The 13,812-nt window shown below is 47.6% G+C and overlaps 1 protein-coding gene across 1 annotated transcript; it reads right to left on the bottom strand.

The window, feature by feature from the left end:
- Positions 1–2,496: 2,496 nt before the first annotated feature.
- Positions 2,497–11,451, bottom strand: LOC133378017 (uncharacterized). Its single transcript, XM_061612802.1, has 3 exons — positions 11,431–11,451; positions 5,313–5,755; positions 2,497–4,354 (listed from the first exon to the last, which is right to left on the bottom strand). The coding sequence occupies exons 1-3, from the start codon at positions 11,449–11,451 to the stop codon at positions 3,880–3,882; spliced, it is 939 nt and encodes a 312-aa protein (XP_061468786.1). The 3' UTR covers positions 2,497–3,879.
- Between the last annotated feature and the right edge of the window lie 2,361 nt (positions 11,452–13,812).

Here is a 13,812-nt window from a genome sequence, read left to right as displayed (position 1 = left end):
AAAATATGCCCTCTGTGGATATATAAGAACATAAGAATATAAGATCAGCCCTGCTGGATCAGGCCAAAGGCCTGTCTAATCCTGTTCTCACACTGGCCATGCTTGCCTATGGAAAGCCTGCAAGCAGGACCCAGTGCAATAGCACTCTCCCCCCTGGTGATTCCCAGCAAGTGATATTCAGAGGCATACTGCCTCCCACAGTGAAGGTAGAGCATAGTCATCATGGCTAGTAGTCATTGATAGCCTTATACTCTATGAATTTGACTTTTAAAGCCATATAAGTTGGTGGCCATCACTATATCAATAGCATAGATGTATAGATATTGTTATAGGATTGTAGGTTGGTCTGGATGGCGCCTGTGGGTCCCCTCCACCCTGTTATCTGAAGAGATGCAGTTTGTATTGGAGAGACCTGCTGGAGTATTAACTTTCGTAAGTTAATAGAACTGGCCAAGCCAGTTTCTTTGCTTAGTTGATGGGCCGATCTACATGCCTAAAGTTGTGTCCAGAGGAGTCCTGTTGCCATGGGAACTCTTTCAGGAGACAGGCCCTCCTCCCTCCTCACCTGGCTGGAAACCCTTCCTCATCCTGGAACCAAGAAGTGGCCTGTGTGTTTTTAGTTAGTCTGGTGTGGAGCTGGGAGCTAAGAAGACACAGAGAGGCTTGTGTTGCTCTCTATTCTGAACCCCAAACCATGGCTTTAGGGAGTCCCCTAGAAACCTAAGATCAGTGGAGTGTTAATACTGGGAGTCTTTCCATCTTATGCTCAAGTTGAATATATGTGTAAATAAACCATGTATAGCATAAAGACACCACAGTCTCTGCTGACTTTCATTCCAAGGAAACTGAATCCTGAGTAAGCACAGGAACCCCCAGACATCTTGCACCAGTCAAGTGTGTGCACAACAATATAATTATAGGGATAGGGCTAGATATAGATATATCTAATGTACCTATACCTTGGAGGTGGCCATGTGATGGTTTCATTAAGCTATTACTACAGGGAAGTTATGCAAATGCATCCCCCCTACCCCAAGTTATTAAAGGTCCCTGCACAATCACATCCTAGAGAAAAAGTCCTTGTCCGTGCATATGGAAAGAAGAGAAAAAATGTTTGTATCCTTATTATGAGTAATGTAGCAGCAAATTCAGAAGTGCTGGGTCCCTTCATAATGGTCACAGCCATGCTTCCTCGCAGCCACGTCCCCTTCTAAGATAACGGAGCCTTCTAAGATTATAGAAAAACCTGGCCAGGCTTGAATATTGCTTTAGAAGATTCTTCTCAGTGGCTAACACACTCCACTTTCATGCTGGTTGGTTCATAGGACGCTGGAGACCTATGGACCCTGCTGGGACCTGGCTACCCAAACTCTATGGGGACTAAGACACACACACCAGAGCCTGGAGGACTACACTCCTGTTCATAATTACCCTTTCACGGAAATGTATTGTTCTGTCCCATTAACACAGGTGCGCTGGTCTAGTGTGGACAAAGAGAGCCAATCAGACTGAGCGAAGGGCTGTTCGGAAGTCCTGTATGCAATCAGCCACGGGACTCAGAAAGGAAGGGAACTAGGAAACAAAGTCAGATCCACGCGCGTTTTGGCTTGGAGTTCCATTTTGGCAGCCAGCAACCCTCAGGAAGCCTTTAGTGGAGTAATCTTATCGCCCAGCTCGACTCCTGGTGCTGCTGTGGCCCTTGCTTTGTTGGCAGGAACTCCTTGGGGGCAAGGCTGCGTCAGGCGCGATTCAGCAGCCGCCTTCCCTGGTGATCCTTCAACACATCGCTTCCTCTTTTGCGCCAGCGTTTAGTATAACTGTCCGATAAAGAGAGGCGAGCCTTGGGAGAAAGACGCGAGAAAAGACAGAACAAAGCGGCAGGTTTCACGAGAGATGACGGTATAGGAGGGCTTAGCGAGGAAATAACCCGACGCCGAGAAAGGCACCATTGTTGCAGGAAATGGAGCAGGAAATGCCCCACAGAAACAGCCTCCGGTCGTGGTCGCTCGGAGGATCGTACAGCATTTATCCAGCCAGGTCTGGAGGAGGCGGGGGGGGGGAGACTGTCGCACCACCATCCAAGCGAGATTGTTCCCTTCCAGTTTTGTGATTCGGTCCAGAACTCCGGGTTCAAAAAAAGGGAAAGGACAACGGGCAGCACTGATGCCCAAGCCGTTTTCCTCCCAATGAGGAATGATTAAGCCAGGCCCGTGTTTCACATGCTTTTCACCTGCCGGGCAAGCAAGCAACTAGAGGAACACGGAATCGGGTCGGAACCCAGCCTTATCGGCCACACACCCACGTCTGAATTGTCGGAATTCTATTGAGTTGCATAGCAGAGCGGAGAGTATTGAGCGAGCGTACGTGTGTGTGTTTGAATCTTTGCTAAGATTCTACCTTCCCTGCAAATTAGTCAGACAGAGACTTTAAGCTGTAAAATAAGAATAAGAAACAACTACTTTATTCTGGAAGTACATGCTTGATAGGAAAGAGTTCTATATCTAACTAACTAGCTATGTTGGAGCAGTCTGCACTGGTCCCAGTGCAGCTTTCATGCTGGTTGAGAGGGAGAGACAAAGGACAGATGTCTGCTCCCCTCTCGAGAGAGAAGAAGGAACTGGGAAGGCGGGAAGGAACTGGGATCAACATTCTTTGCATGTCAGTCTAGCAGGAGGGGGAGAGAAGGCAAGGATCAAAGGACAGGTATAGCCTGGCAACAAGGAGGTCTCCTCCCTAGCTACCCTTTTTAACCCCATGCAGCCTCAGCCCACCAAGTTGGAGTTGAACCTCATACATTCCAACATGAATCAGGGCATCGATGTATTCCAGGGGTGTTGTTTGACTACAACTCCCATCAACGCTGACCCTTGGCCATTCTAGCTGCGACTGATGAGAGTTGGAGTCCATCAGTATCCGAAGGGCCACAGGTTTCCCATCCCTGCTCTGTTCTGTCAGGTCAACCTGTCCATCAGAGTTTCGAACAGAATACGCCATTATTTTCCCTGTGTACCAAGCCTCTTCTCTGTCCATTTTTCATCCTCTGGTGGCCTGACCCAGACCAGAAGTCTCAAGAAGTTTTAAAAGAATAAGCTACTGACAGGATTCTCCATTGCCTCCCTTCTCCCTGTGTCCTAAACATGTTTAGCAGGAAGTCTCATTGATTTCAGTGGGATTTGCTTCCCAGCCAACAGGCTTCCGACTGCAGACCCAGAGCAAAAAGAGGAGATGACTTTGATTGTGCTACAATTTACATCTGTCAGGGAGACATTGGATGGCCTTAGTCAAGCTACTGTCTTGTCAGTCTCGCTTTTCCCCATCTGTAAAGTGAGAATGAGGGTACCCAACCACACAGAGTAACTAACCATTAAAGACTTCGCAGATGATACAGTTGCCTCCGAAGATCCTTATAAAAGGAGGCTTCTGATTAATAACATTTTGCTTCTATTTATTTATTTAATTGCTTCAAATGGTCTTTTCAACAGTGTTTTCCTTTTTACAAACTTGAATGCCTTTGCCTTTATAACAATCATGTGCAATAGGTGGCTATTATACCCATTTTGCAGATGGGAACGGAAAGTCAGTGAATTCAACCCAAATGTCCAGATCCAAACTCAAGACGTCATCTTCAAACCTGGATCTCCAATAAACTGCTCTCCAGCAGCTGTTGATTCCTCCCCCCCCCAGATTATCCCTAGTCTTTCATGCCTAACCTCCGTCCCATGTATCAGAATGCTGTTCCCCTGAACATCTTCGATGGTGATGGTCCTGTTTCTCTGTACAAGCCAGATGTATGGAAAGTTCCAGTAGAGATGCACTGGCGAAGTCACAGGCATATTGCTCTGCAAACGGACAAGTTCCCCATGCCCCGCGGCCACCCTTTTAGCTCATCAAAGGGAGGTTAATTCGGGTTTCATGTAAGCCAGGCTTCAGCTCCAGAATCTTTTTGAATGTCCCGAAGTATACCACTTTTTTTTCAAACGACCTTTGTGCATGTACAAAGTGCCTTTCCTTCCCCTGTGATGCACCCTGGCACCTCTTTAAAAATAGTGTAGGGGCGGCGGCATCTAAACAAGCCCGGAAAAAGTTCAGAAAAAGAGCAGCGCTCGGATTAATAGGAAAAGAGTCGAGGTCAGCTACGTTTGCGGGTAGCCTTTTCGCTCGCACTTTAAGCTCTCTGTTGTTGGGCGCAAACAGGCAGATTGAAGCGTCTTCTGGTCCTGCTCGCGGGGAGGCGATTGGGTAGGTGGGCCCCGAGCTAGCTTGCAAGGGAGAGGGGAAGATCTGGAGCTGCTGTGGCATCTGGCCCCGAAGGAAAGAAAGGACGGGGGACGAGGAGGGTCGATGTCCTGCGAAGCTGTTACATTAAATTGGAAAATCGATTTATTGAACGGCAGGTTCAGTAGGTGTTCGCTACTAAACAGATGGAGAACTTCAAGGAACAAACATGCATTTGTATGGAAAAGAAGCCATCGATTTAGAACCCGGGAGTCAATCGTAATCGCTCTACCATTTCGAAAAGGCCTTGTCTGACGGGTTAACCTCTGAATAACAAGAGAAGGGGAGACTGACGTCCACGAATTGCAATTGAGTTTGGCCCAATCAAACTCATCGCCCCTCCCCGCAGCTAAAGAAAGCTGGTTGGTTAACTCACTGCTTTTTGCACCTCTGAATTCGTTTGGAAGGGCGGAGAGGCTTTGTGGCGGTGGCCGCCAATGGCTGTCCAGAGTTTTTTGCAAGCACTGTGGCCATGCTCAGTGCCATTTCCATTTTGTGTGCAGCGTGTAGCACACGTAGAAATAACGTGTAATGAGTTGGGGCCTCCGGTTTCTAAACATGCGGCTTGAAAGTAAGTCCTATCGGGACTAACAGGATTTATTTATCTTGCAGGAAATGCGCTTGGGATCGGTGTCTGCCGGACCCAGAGTGGGCTTGAAGCTTGAGGGGCGGTGGGGGTGAGACTCTCACAACCCTGCATAGTGCAGCAAGCCGAGCATATGGTAGTGTTAAATCAATGCGGAGTAGTGGCGATGGTGATACCCAACTGGCGGGAAAGTTTCAAATGCACACTACTGGCATCTAGTTGGTTGTTTAACCAGCCATTCACTTTTTGGATCCTACAGGGTTGCAACGCCCGCCAAACCATGGATTCATATTGTGTCGCCTGGACAAACCAATTGGCCTCTCTTTAATGAGAATTGGGGCGACCTACCTAAGATCTCGGGGGCCAACATACAAACAAAGTCTGTGAAACTCTGAAAGTCTCCATTGGAGATTCCAAATGCTCTAGTGTTTGTAGTGCACGAAGGATACACCTGCTTACGTGGCGGTAAACCGAGGGCAGGGCGCGTCTTTGCGGGCTACTCCCGTTCCAAGGGCGCTGGCATCTCCGCCCCCATCGGCACGCCCGTCCCGTCCTTCCAGGTGACCAGCGACACCCCCCCCCCGGCCTCCGCAGCGCAAGCGCCAACGCGACCTTCGGCGCAAGGAAGCCGAGGCTCAGCGGGGCGGCACGTGCTCCATCCAAGCAAGCCGGCTTCTCTCCCAAGGCAGGCCGCCGTATGCGCGGGTGCCTCCGTGTGCGCGCGCACCGGCTGCCTGTAGCTGCGGGCCGAGGCTGTAGCAGGTGTCCTTTGTGCGTTCCTCCTGGGCCTTGCTGCGGCTGCTCCGGGTGTCTGGAGGCTGCCGGGCTGAGTCGGCCCGGGCCTTGTTGTCCCAGTTGGCACGTGGCGTGCTTGGCTGGCTCGTGGCAGCTCCCCTGGAGCAGATGAGGCACGCGCCGGCCTCATTACAATGAGAATGGAGCCATGTGGCAGCAACAGTTTGCAAATCTCCCCTCCTTCTGTGCAAATCAGGAAACATTTCCAAACGCTTGTCTCCCAAATCGACCGCGTTAACACCCCTCGGCGCTTCTCTCTCCAGAGAGGCTGCCGGGCGGGGGGACATTTTTGAGGCGGCTCGAAACAGAACAAGCAAATGGGGTGTGTTTTCTCCAGTTCTTTCAGGACCTAGATGCCAGATTTTAACAAAAAGGCTTTTAAAAAAATCATAAAGAAAATGTGATCGCAAAAAAGGACTGAAGACCGCAACACTGGGATACAACGTTTTAGCAAGGAAAGGATCAAAAGAAAGGTTGACTACTAGGGTAGGGAAGGACTGTGACTCAGTGGTAAAGGTCCCAGGTTCAGTCAATCCCCAGGTAGGGCTGGGAGAGAGCCTTCTCTGGAACCCTGAAGGAGTTCCTGCCAGTCAGTGTTGGCAATACTGAGCTAGACAGATTATTGGTCTGACTATGCATATTGGAGCAAAAAATCTTAATTTCACGTATACGCTCATGGGGTCTGAGCTGGGGGTGACCGACCAGGAGAGAGACCTCGGGGTTGTAGTGGACAGCATGATGAAAATGTCGACCCAGTGTGCGGCAGCTGTGAAAAAGGCAAATTCCATGCTAGCGATAATTAGGAAAGGTATTGAAAATAAAACAGCCGATATCATAATGCCGTTGTATAAATCTATGGTGCAGCCGCATTTGGAATACTGTGTACAGTTCTGGTCGCCTCATCTCAAAAAGGATATTATAGAGTTGGAAAAGGTTCAGAAGAAGGCAACCAGAATGATCAAGGGGATGGAGCGACTCCCTTACAAGGAAAGGTTGCAGCATTTGGGGCTTTTCAGTTTAGAGAAAAGGTGGGTCAGAGGAGACATGATAGAAGTGTATAAAATTATGCATGGCATTGAGAAAGTGGATAGAGAAAAGTTCTTCTCCCTCTCTCATAAGACTAGAACTCGTGGACATTCAAAGAAGCTGAATGTTGGGAGATTCAGGACAGACAAAAGGAAGTACTTCTTTACTCAGCGCATAGTTAAACTATGGAATTTGCTCCCACAAGATGCAGTAATGGCCACCAGCTTGGATGGCTTTAAAAGATTAGACAAATTCATGGAGGACAGGGCGATCGATGGCTACTAGCCATGATGGCTGTGCTCTACCACCCTAGTCAGAGGCAGCATGCTTCTGAAAACCAGTTGCCAGAAGCCTCAGGAGGGGAGAGTGTTCTTGCACTCGGGTCCTGCTTGCGGGCTTCCCCCAGGCACCTGGCTGGCCACTGTGAGAACAGGATGCTGGACTAGATGGGCCACTGGCCTGATCCAGCAGGCTCTTCTTATGTTCTTGTGGACTAGGTATTCTTAAAGTATTCCCAATGATTTCCCTGGGATTACTCTGGAATAAATTATTTAAAGCTTGAATCTATGTCAGAAGTTGAGAAAGGATGGAATGGATAGAAAAGCAACAATGAAAGCTTTTCAAAGTTTCTTTATTGAAAGGAGTTTTTGCTACTGTGTCTGAATTGCTTTCAAGCAGCCTTCCCCAAACTGTGTCCTTCAGCTGCTTTGGACTCCCAGTTCACATGAGCCCTAGCCTGCATGACAATAATTGGGTGATAGGGGTTGAAGTCCAAATATCTGGAAAGCACCACATTGAGGAAGGTTGGTTGAGTTTGTTGCATGATACCTAAGAACTCCATTATTCCCATATGACAGGTGAAGGACTGAAAATGTGACTTGTCCAAGGCCATCCAGTGAGTCAGTGGCAGAAGTTAGACTTAACTCCAGGTTTCCCAGACCAAGACCTCCATCACTGGAGCAGCACTGTCATCATACTCCCCTCCCACATCCCAGCTTTAATCCATTTTTGGCCTGAACTGAAGACATTTAGCTAACTTGTTAGGATAATTCATTAACAGCGTCTTTTTCTGTATCTAGGACGAATCTGGCTACTTGTGCACACTGTCTGCTACCATTTAACTTTTGCATTAGAAGACTGAGCACTCCTCTATCAGGCCAAAGGCTCATCAGTTGCTACCTTGATGCCTGCAAGAAGCCCAAAAGCAGAACCTGAGCGCAACAGCACTCATAAAGAACATGTCCAAACGATCTCTCTAGAGTCTGGACTGTGGCTGAAACGTTTTGCTTGATATAGTCAAGCACCAGCATAGCATCAGATCCCTTTCATCTTCCAGACAAAACATTAAATGTATATACTTTGACAACTAGCTTCCTCACAACACAGTGTAGTGGGAGCACAGGTCATCTGAATCTACTCCATTATTTTTTTAAAAAAACACCTCCTGCTCACTCAGTTTTGTGGGGTCATACAATAATATATCTTTGTTTAATACGTGTGCTACATAAGCACATGTTGAACTCCAGTCTGTGAGGTTCAGCAAGTTCAACTTTTCAGTAGTATAAGTTACCCCATTAAAATTGCAGTCTTAACAGGAGTAAGCCTCATTGAATTCCTTGGGATTTGATTATGAATAAACTTGCTTAAGGCTGTACTAGACCAGGAATGGGGAACCCGTGGCTCTCTAGATGTTATTAGACTTGAGCTAGCATGGCCAATGATCAGGGATGATAGGAATTGTAGTCCCAACAACATCTAGAAGGTCACATGTTCCTCATCTCTGCATTAACTGCTAGAATTCCATGCATAACTTGCCTAGGAGTAAATCTCATTTCATTCAGTGGGATTTGCTTCTGAGAAAGCACATGAAGGATTAGACTGCACAAAGTTGACTCTAATGGCAGATTCACATTACTGTTTCCACCCTTCATGATGTGAAGACCTTGACCTAAGGCCTTGGAGATCTGCCACCACACAGTATGGCCTTTTGCCCAATAGTCTCAGTATAAGGCAGCTTCAGATATTTCTATAGTTTTGACCCTCTTAAACTGCAGTCCTGCAGTTTGGTGGATTCAATCCCATTGAAGTCAATGGCCCTAATCAGGAACAAGTCCATCATGACTAATTTAAATTCAGTTGATTTTAATGGAACATAATAGTGACTAATTCATAAGAATGGCTCAGGACTGGTGTCACTAGTATTCAAGTGATTTCACTGAACAGGATTGCATTGTAAATCAACTATTAGATTCTTAAGAGAGATGTAAAGTAGATTGCTAAAGGATGTGTGGATAAAATAAAACACTAGCAATCCAATTCTAAACACATAGACTTGCAGATAAGTCCTACTTGTTTTAATAGGACCTGGGTTCCATGTAATTATGTTTAGGATGAGGATATAACTAATTGGAATATTGTCAGTGTTTATTTAACACTGGAAGTGCCAACAATTACAGTACATGTTCACTAAAACCAATCACATTGCTCACTAATAGTCTGCAAACAATTCCCTTAAAATTATATGGATATCATGACAAGAATTCAAGGTATGAAACTGGAAAAAAGAAATATGGAAAATCTCATGTCGCTAGTTAGTATCTGTTCCATAACTGCTGGGTTTAACAATGAAAACCTACTTTTAAATTTAAACAGATTGCATTTAAGATGCTAAAAAGTAGGTAACTTTACAAGTTTTTTAAAATGTATACATTATTTGTTAAAATCCTGCATATAGATGAGGTTTAAATAAATTAATTATGTATGCATTTTAAAAGATCATAAAAGAAGACATTTCTTAACAGAAGTACATGATAAAAACTACAGACCTTGCACAGAGAAGAAATGCCTCTTCTAAGGTTGGACTTTTCTGCAGTCATATGCACCAGTGCTTTTTTCCTTCAGAGCCATTATTTTATTGGAAAGCAAATTTATGCATACTTAATTGACTAATCAATTGATTAAAAGTCACATGATTGATCTACTAAGATATGTTTAATTAGGTGACCCTCCTAGTTCTAGCCTCCATTACTGATTGTGTTTGAAGAATCAAGAGGATATGTTATTATTCTGGATTAATTGATGTGGAGAACAAGAGTGTGATCTTGGATTATGGCAACAAAAACAATCAAGCAAAAGGCTGAGGTCCCAAAGAGGTGCTATGGCTTGAGCATGCTCCCCGTATGGATGGTAATATGTAAGCGATGTGCCAATAATTTTTAAACACCAGTCGTTCGAACCTGCCCTCTGCAAACTTTTTGATTCAGCTTGCCTTATGTTACTTACTGCAACTTTTTATCTACTTGTTTTGGTAAACACAAAACAGATGGCCTGTTGCAGGTCGCATTTATTATTTTACTACAGCCTCTTTAATAGCTGCCATCACAACAATATAATACCCATGACTTTCGAAAAGATTTCACATCTGCTTTGTTCCATCAGGAAGTGGAGGGATGCTGTCGGGCAACGTGTGCCATTAGGAAACCCGGTGAAAAGGGTTTGGAAACGAAAAGCAGCGGCGAGTCTCCGGCGGAAAAGAAAGGGGGCTAGGTTTCATGGGGGCTGGCCCCTTGGCCGCCCACATCACAATATTTTGTTTGGGGGGGGGAGTCGGTGCCAAAAGCGGGCGGATTAAAGGTGAAATTCTATCCGCGCAGGTGCTCGTATCGTATGGGGAGGGTTGCCGTGAGGTTCGGCCGAGTCGTGAAAGCGGAGAGAGCTCCGCTGGCCTCTCTGTAGCCTGCATGAGCTCGGAAGAACAGTGCGTCCATATGGTCGACGCTGCCTGTGGCTCTCCAGCCCCAACGCGATGCCCTGCTCCTGCGCGCCGCCCGGCTTGTGCCAGATGGCGCCTGGGCCAAGTGGCCATGCGTGGGGTGGCTCTGGTTAGCCTCATAAACCTCCAATACAAGTCAGAAATCAAAACACACCCACCCTGACATCTGCTAGAGCCCGCAGTACCCGGCTAGCCTTTCAATCGCGCATTAAAGCGCCCGCCGCCCTTCTGTTCCCCCTGGGTGAGGCGCTCATTACCCTTTATCAAGCACTGATGTTATCTGGCCTCCCGGTTCATTTAGTGCCGAAGCTGTTAGCATCAGGTTTGGGTTTGACAGTTGACGCTCTGGCGAGCCAAGCCATTCCCCGCCGAACCCGTCCCCTTCTAACCTTGTTGACCTGGGCATGTCACCCACGGCCGGCTGCCCATCCGATCAGGCGCCTTACTTGGGAGTAAGCCCCACTCAGACCAGCGGGGCTACTCTTCCTTGGCAAGGAATGCCCTTGGGACAGGCCTGGGACGCTTTCTTAAATACACGTGAAAGGAAAGGCTGGGCACCCGTCGGACGTGACATCTTGAACCCCTGGAAGCAAGGGATTAGGCCGACCATAAATAGAAAGGTGAGTTTTTGAAAGGAAATACTATCAAGGTACCTTATCGACTACGGATTAAAAGAGACAGGGAAGGCCGGGTGTGCGTGTAAAGGATCACTGAAGTCCTCGATCCCTACAGATCCAAACACTGAAAGAGATCACAAGAAGAAACCTCCTCGCAAAGGGAATTAGGGATGTTTCTTTGCCTCGGTTTTGGATTTTAATATTACGTCGACTGACGCTCCGCAGTTCATCGATAGGGCTTTATAAAATGAACGCTTTCGAGAATCAAGTAAGATCAGCAGAAGTTTACCTCTACTTCGAGGCAAGTGATTTCCCCGTTGGCCCGCCCGCCGCCATGTGGCAGGCATACATTTTGTTACCCATCCCTGTCGTTGCACCATATCGGCATCTTGCTCGGGGCCCTCCTCGATTTGGTAAGGCTGGCGTTTCTCATTCCACACGCAAAAGGAGTTGCTCTTTAGAGTGCAAGCGGACGTGCGCCCTGTCTAGTCCAGGCAGAAATCCACACCTACATTTGCTCGGCTCAGAATTTAAAAGAATCTTCTCTAAAGTCTGCTTGGGAAAGCTGTAACGAAATACCACCTCCTACCCGAGAGTGTTTTCCAAAATAACGCACCAAGTGGTTATTTCGCCTTTCTTTTTTACAGGTGAGGGCGAGCGTGGACAGGGGCTGGCGAGAAGGTGACAAGGCCTCATTACCATACAGCTGCAGGTTTATCTTCTCCCTGCGCTCGCTCGCTCTCCCCCCTCCTTTTTAACAAGCTGAAATAAAAGCCACATGAAAAGCTTCTCTGTGCTTGCCTTTAACGAGGGACACGCGACCCAACAATAAGCGCTCACGGCAATCAGGCCATCGAGGGGTTGATTGGCACACACCAGCCCACAGCCAGGATGCAATCGGAGCCGCGAAGGACTGTTCTGCCCAATGGCCGCAGATCCTCCCGAAACAAGGCCACGGGGAATCTTGCTCTCCGGCCAGGGTTTGCACCCAAAGGGTGTGCTTCGGTTCCACGAAAACCAAGCCACGCGGCTACGCAGAACTTTCATCGGAGGAAAGTGTCTTCCTTCGGTCCTCCTCACCTGAGAGGAGAGCAGCTCCCCTTGCCAATGAGGGTCAGCCGGTGCGTGGGCCTAAAGGACCGGGCTTTGGAAACAGCATTAATTTCCCAGTTCATCTCTTTGGCCAAGCGACTACAGAAGAAGACTGGAAGAATACACCAGCTGTAGACAAAATCAGTTGAATTCACCAAACTCCATCTGGAGACGGAACAAGCCTTAATACATTGCCCCCCTCCGTTGCTCCCACTCTTAAACGGTGGGCTGCTCTCTAACTGGATGTAGAAATACCCACACAACCATTATCAAGACACAAAGAGGCTTTCCGCAGGTGAGCCTGGCCTTATAGGCCTGCTGTAATGGGAGTGACTTGTCAAACAAGGGGACCGTTCACAGAATCATAGAGTTGGAAGGGGCCTATAAGGCCAAGGAGTCCAGCCCCCTGCTCAGTCCAGGAATCCAAATTAAAGCATTCCCAACAGGTGGCTGTCCAGCTGCCTTTTGAACGCCTCCAGTGTTTGAGAGCCCACCTCCACCCCAGGTAACTGGTTCCATTGTCCTACCACTCTAACAGTTAGGAAGTTTTCCCCAATGTTTTGTTGAAATTTGGCTTCCTGCAACTTGAGTCCTGCACTCTGGAATTACCGAGAAGAGATCCTGGCCCTCCTCTGTGTGGCAACTTTCAAGTACTTGAGATGTTTAGAGAGGGGTGGACATCAGTAGTATATTGCAGGATCTCTTCATGATACCCACAGCCGTGCCCTTCCCCCTCTTTTGTTGCTGGGTTGAGAATGAGACCCTTGTTAATGTCTTCTCCCACAACAATGGAAGTCCCTAGGAGCCAATAAACATCTCAGTGGCTGACTCACCTCCTTTCACTCTGATTGGCTCCAATCAGCAGGAAAGTACAAGGAGGCACATTAGAAGACTCTTCTCAGTGGCTAACACACTCCCCTTTCATGCTGATTGGCCTGTAGGATGCTAGAGAGATAGGGGCCCTGCTGGAACCTTGCTCCAAAAAAAGTAAGGGGTCTAAGACCCCTGAGACCCTGGATGGCTACACGCCTGGTAGACATCCGCAAGCAAGTAGGTCTTTCGGTTCCTCAAGAACCAGCATCAGTTCTCATTTCTATCTATCACATGAGCAGGTAAGACTTGTTTACACACAGATATATGCACCTATATACACGTGTGCCTACATGCATACACAGGTAAACTATAGTGCAGGAAGAGGAAACCTGCAGCTCTCCAAATGTTGTCAGACTCCATCTCCCATCATCCCTGGCCATTGACCATGTTGGCTGGGGCTGATTGAAGCTAGAGTCCAGCAACATCCTGAGGGCTACAGCCTCCTCATCTCTGCTATAGTGCTTCAGTCCACATTCTGAGTCAGCCTTTCACTGAGTCAGCCCATTGGTCCATCTAGCTCAGTATTGTCTGCACTGACTGGCAGCGGCTCTCCATCATTTCTGACAAGGCTCTCTGCGAGCCCCAGGCCTACCTGGAGATGCCGGATTGAACCTGGGACCTTCTGCATGCAGAGCAGATGTTTGACCACTGAACTACAGCCGTTCAAAATTAGACGCTTCCTCTTTTGGGGGCTGAATGAAAATGGCACGATCATTTTTTTTAAGGGAACAGCTTCTTTTTCCTTGTGCAGTCTGCTTTCTTCGCGAGAGCGCCTT

The sequence above is a fragment of the Rhineura floridana genome, chromosome 2 (genome assembly GCF_030035675.1).
Source record: "Rhineura floridana isolate rRhiFlo1 chromosome 2, rRhiFlo1.hap2, whole genome shotgun sequence".
In the NCBI taxonomy this organism is placed as follows: Eukaryota; Metazoa; Chordata; class Lepidosauria; order Squamata; family Rhineuridae; genus Rhineura; species Rhineura floridana.
This window is presented reverse-complemented; position numbering and strand designations above follow the sequence as displayed.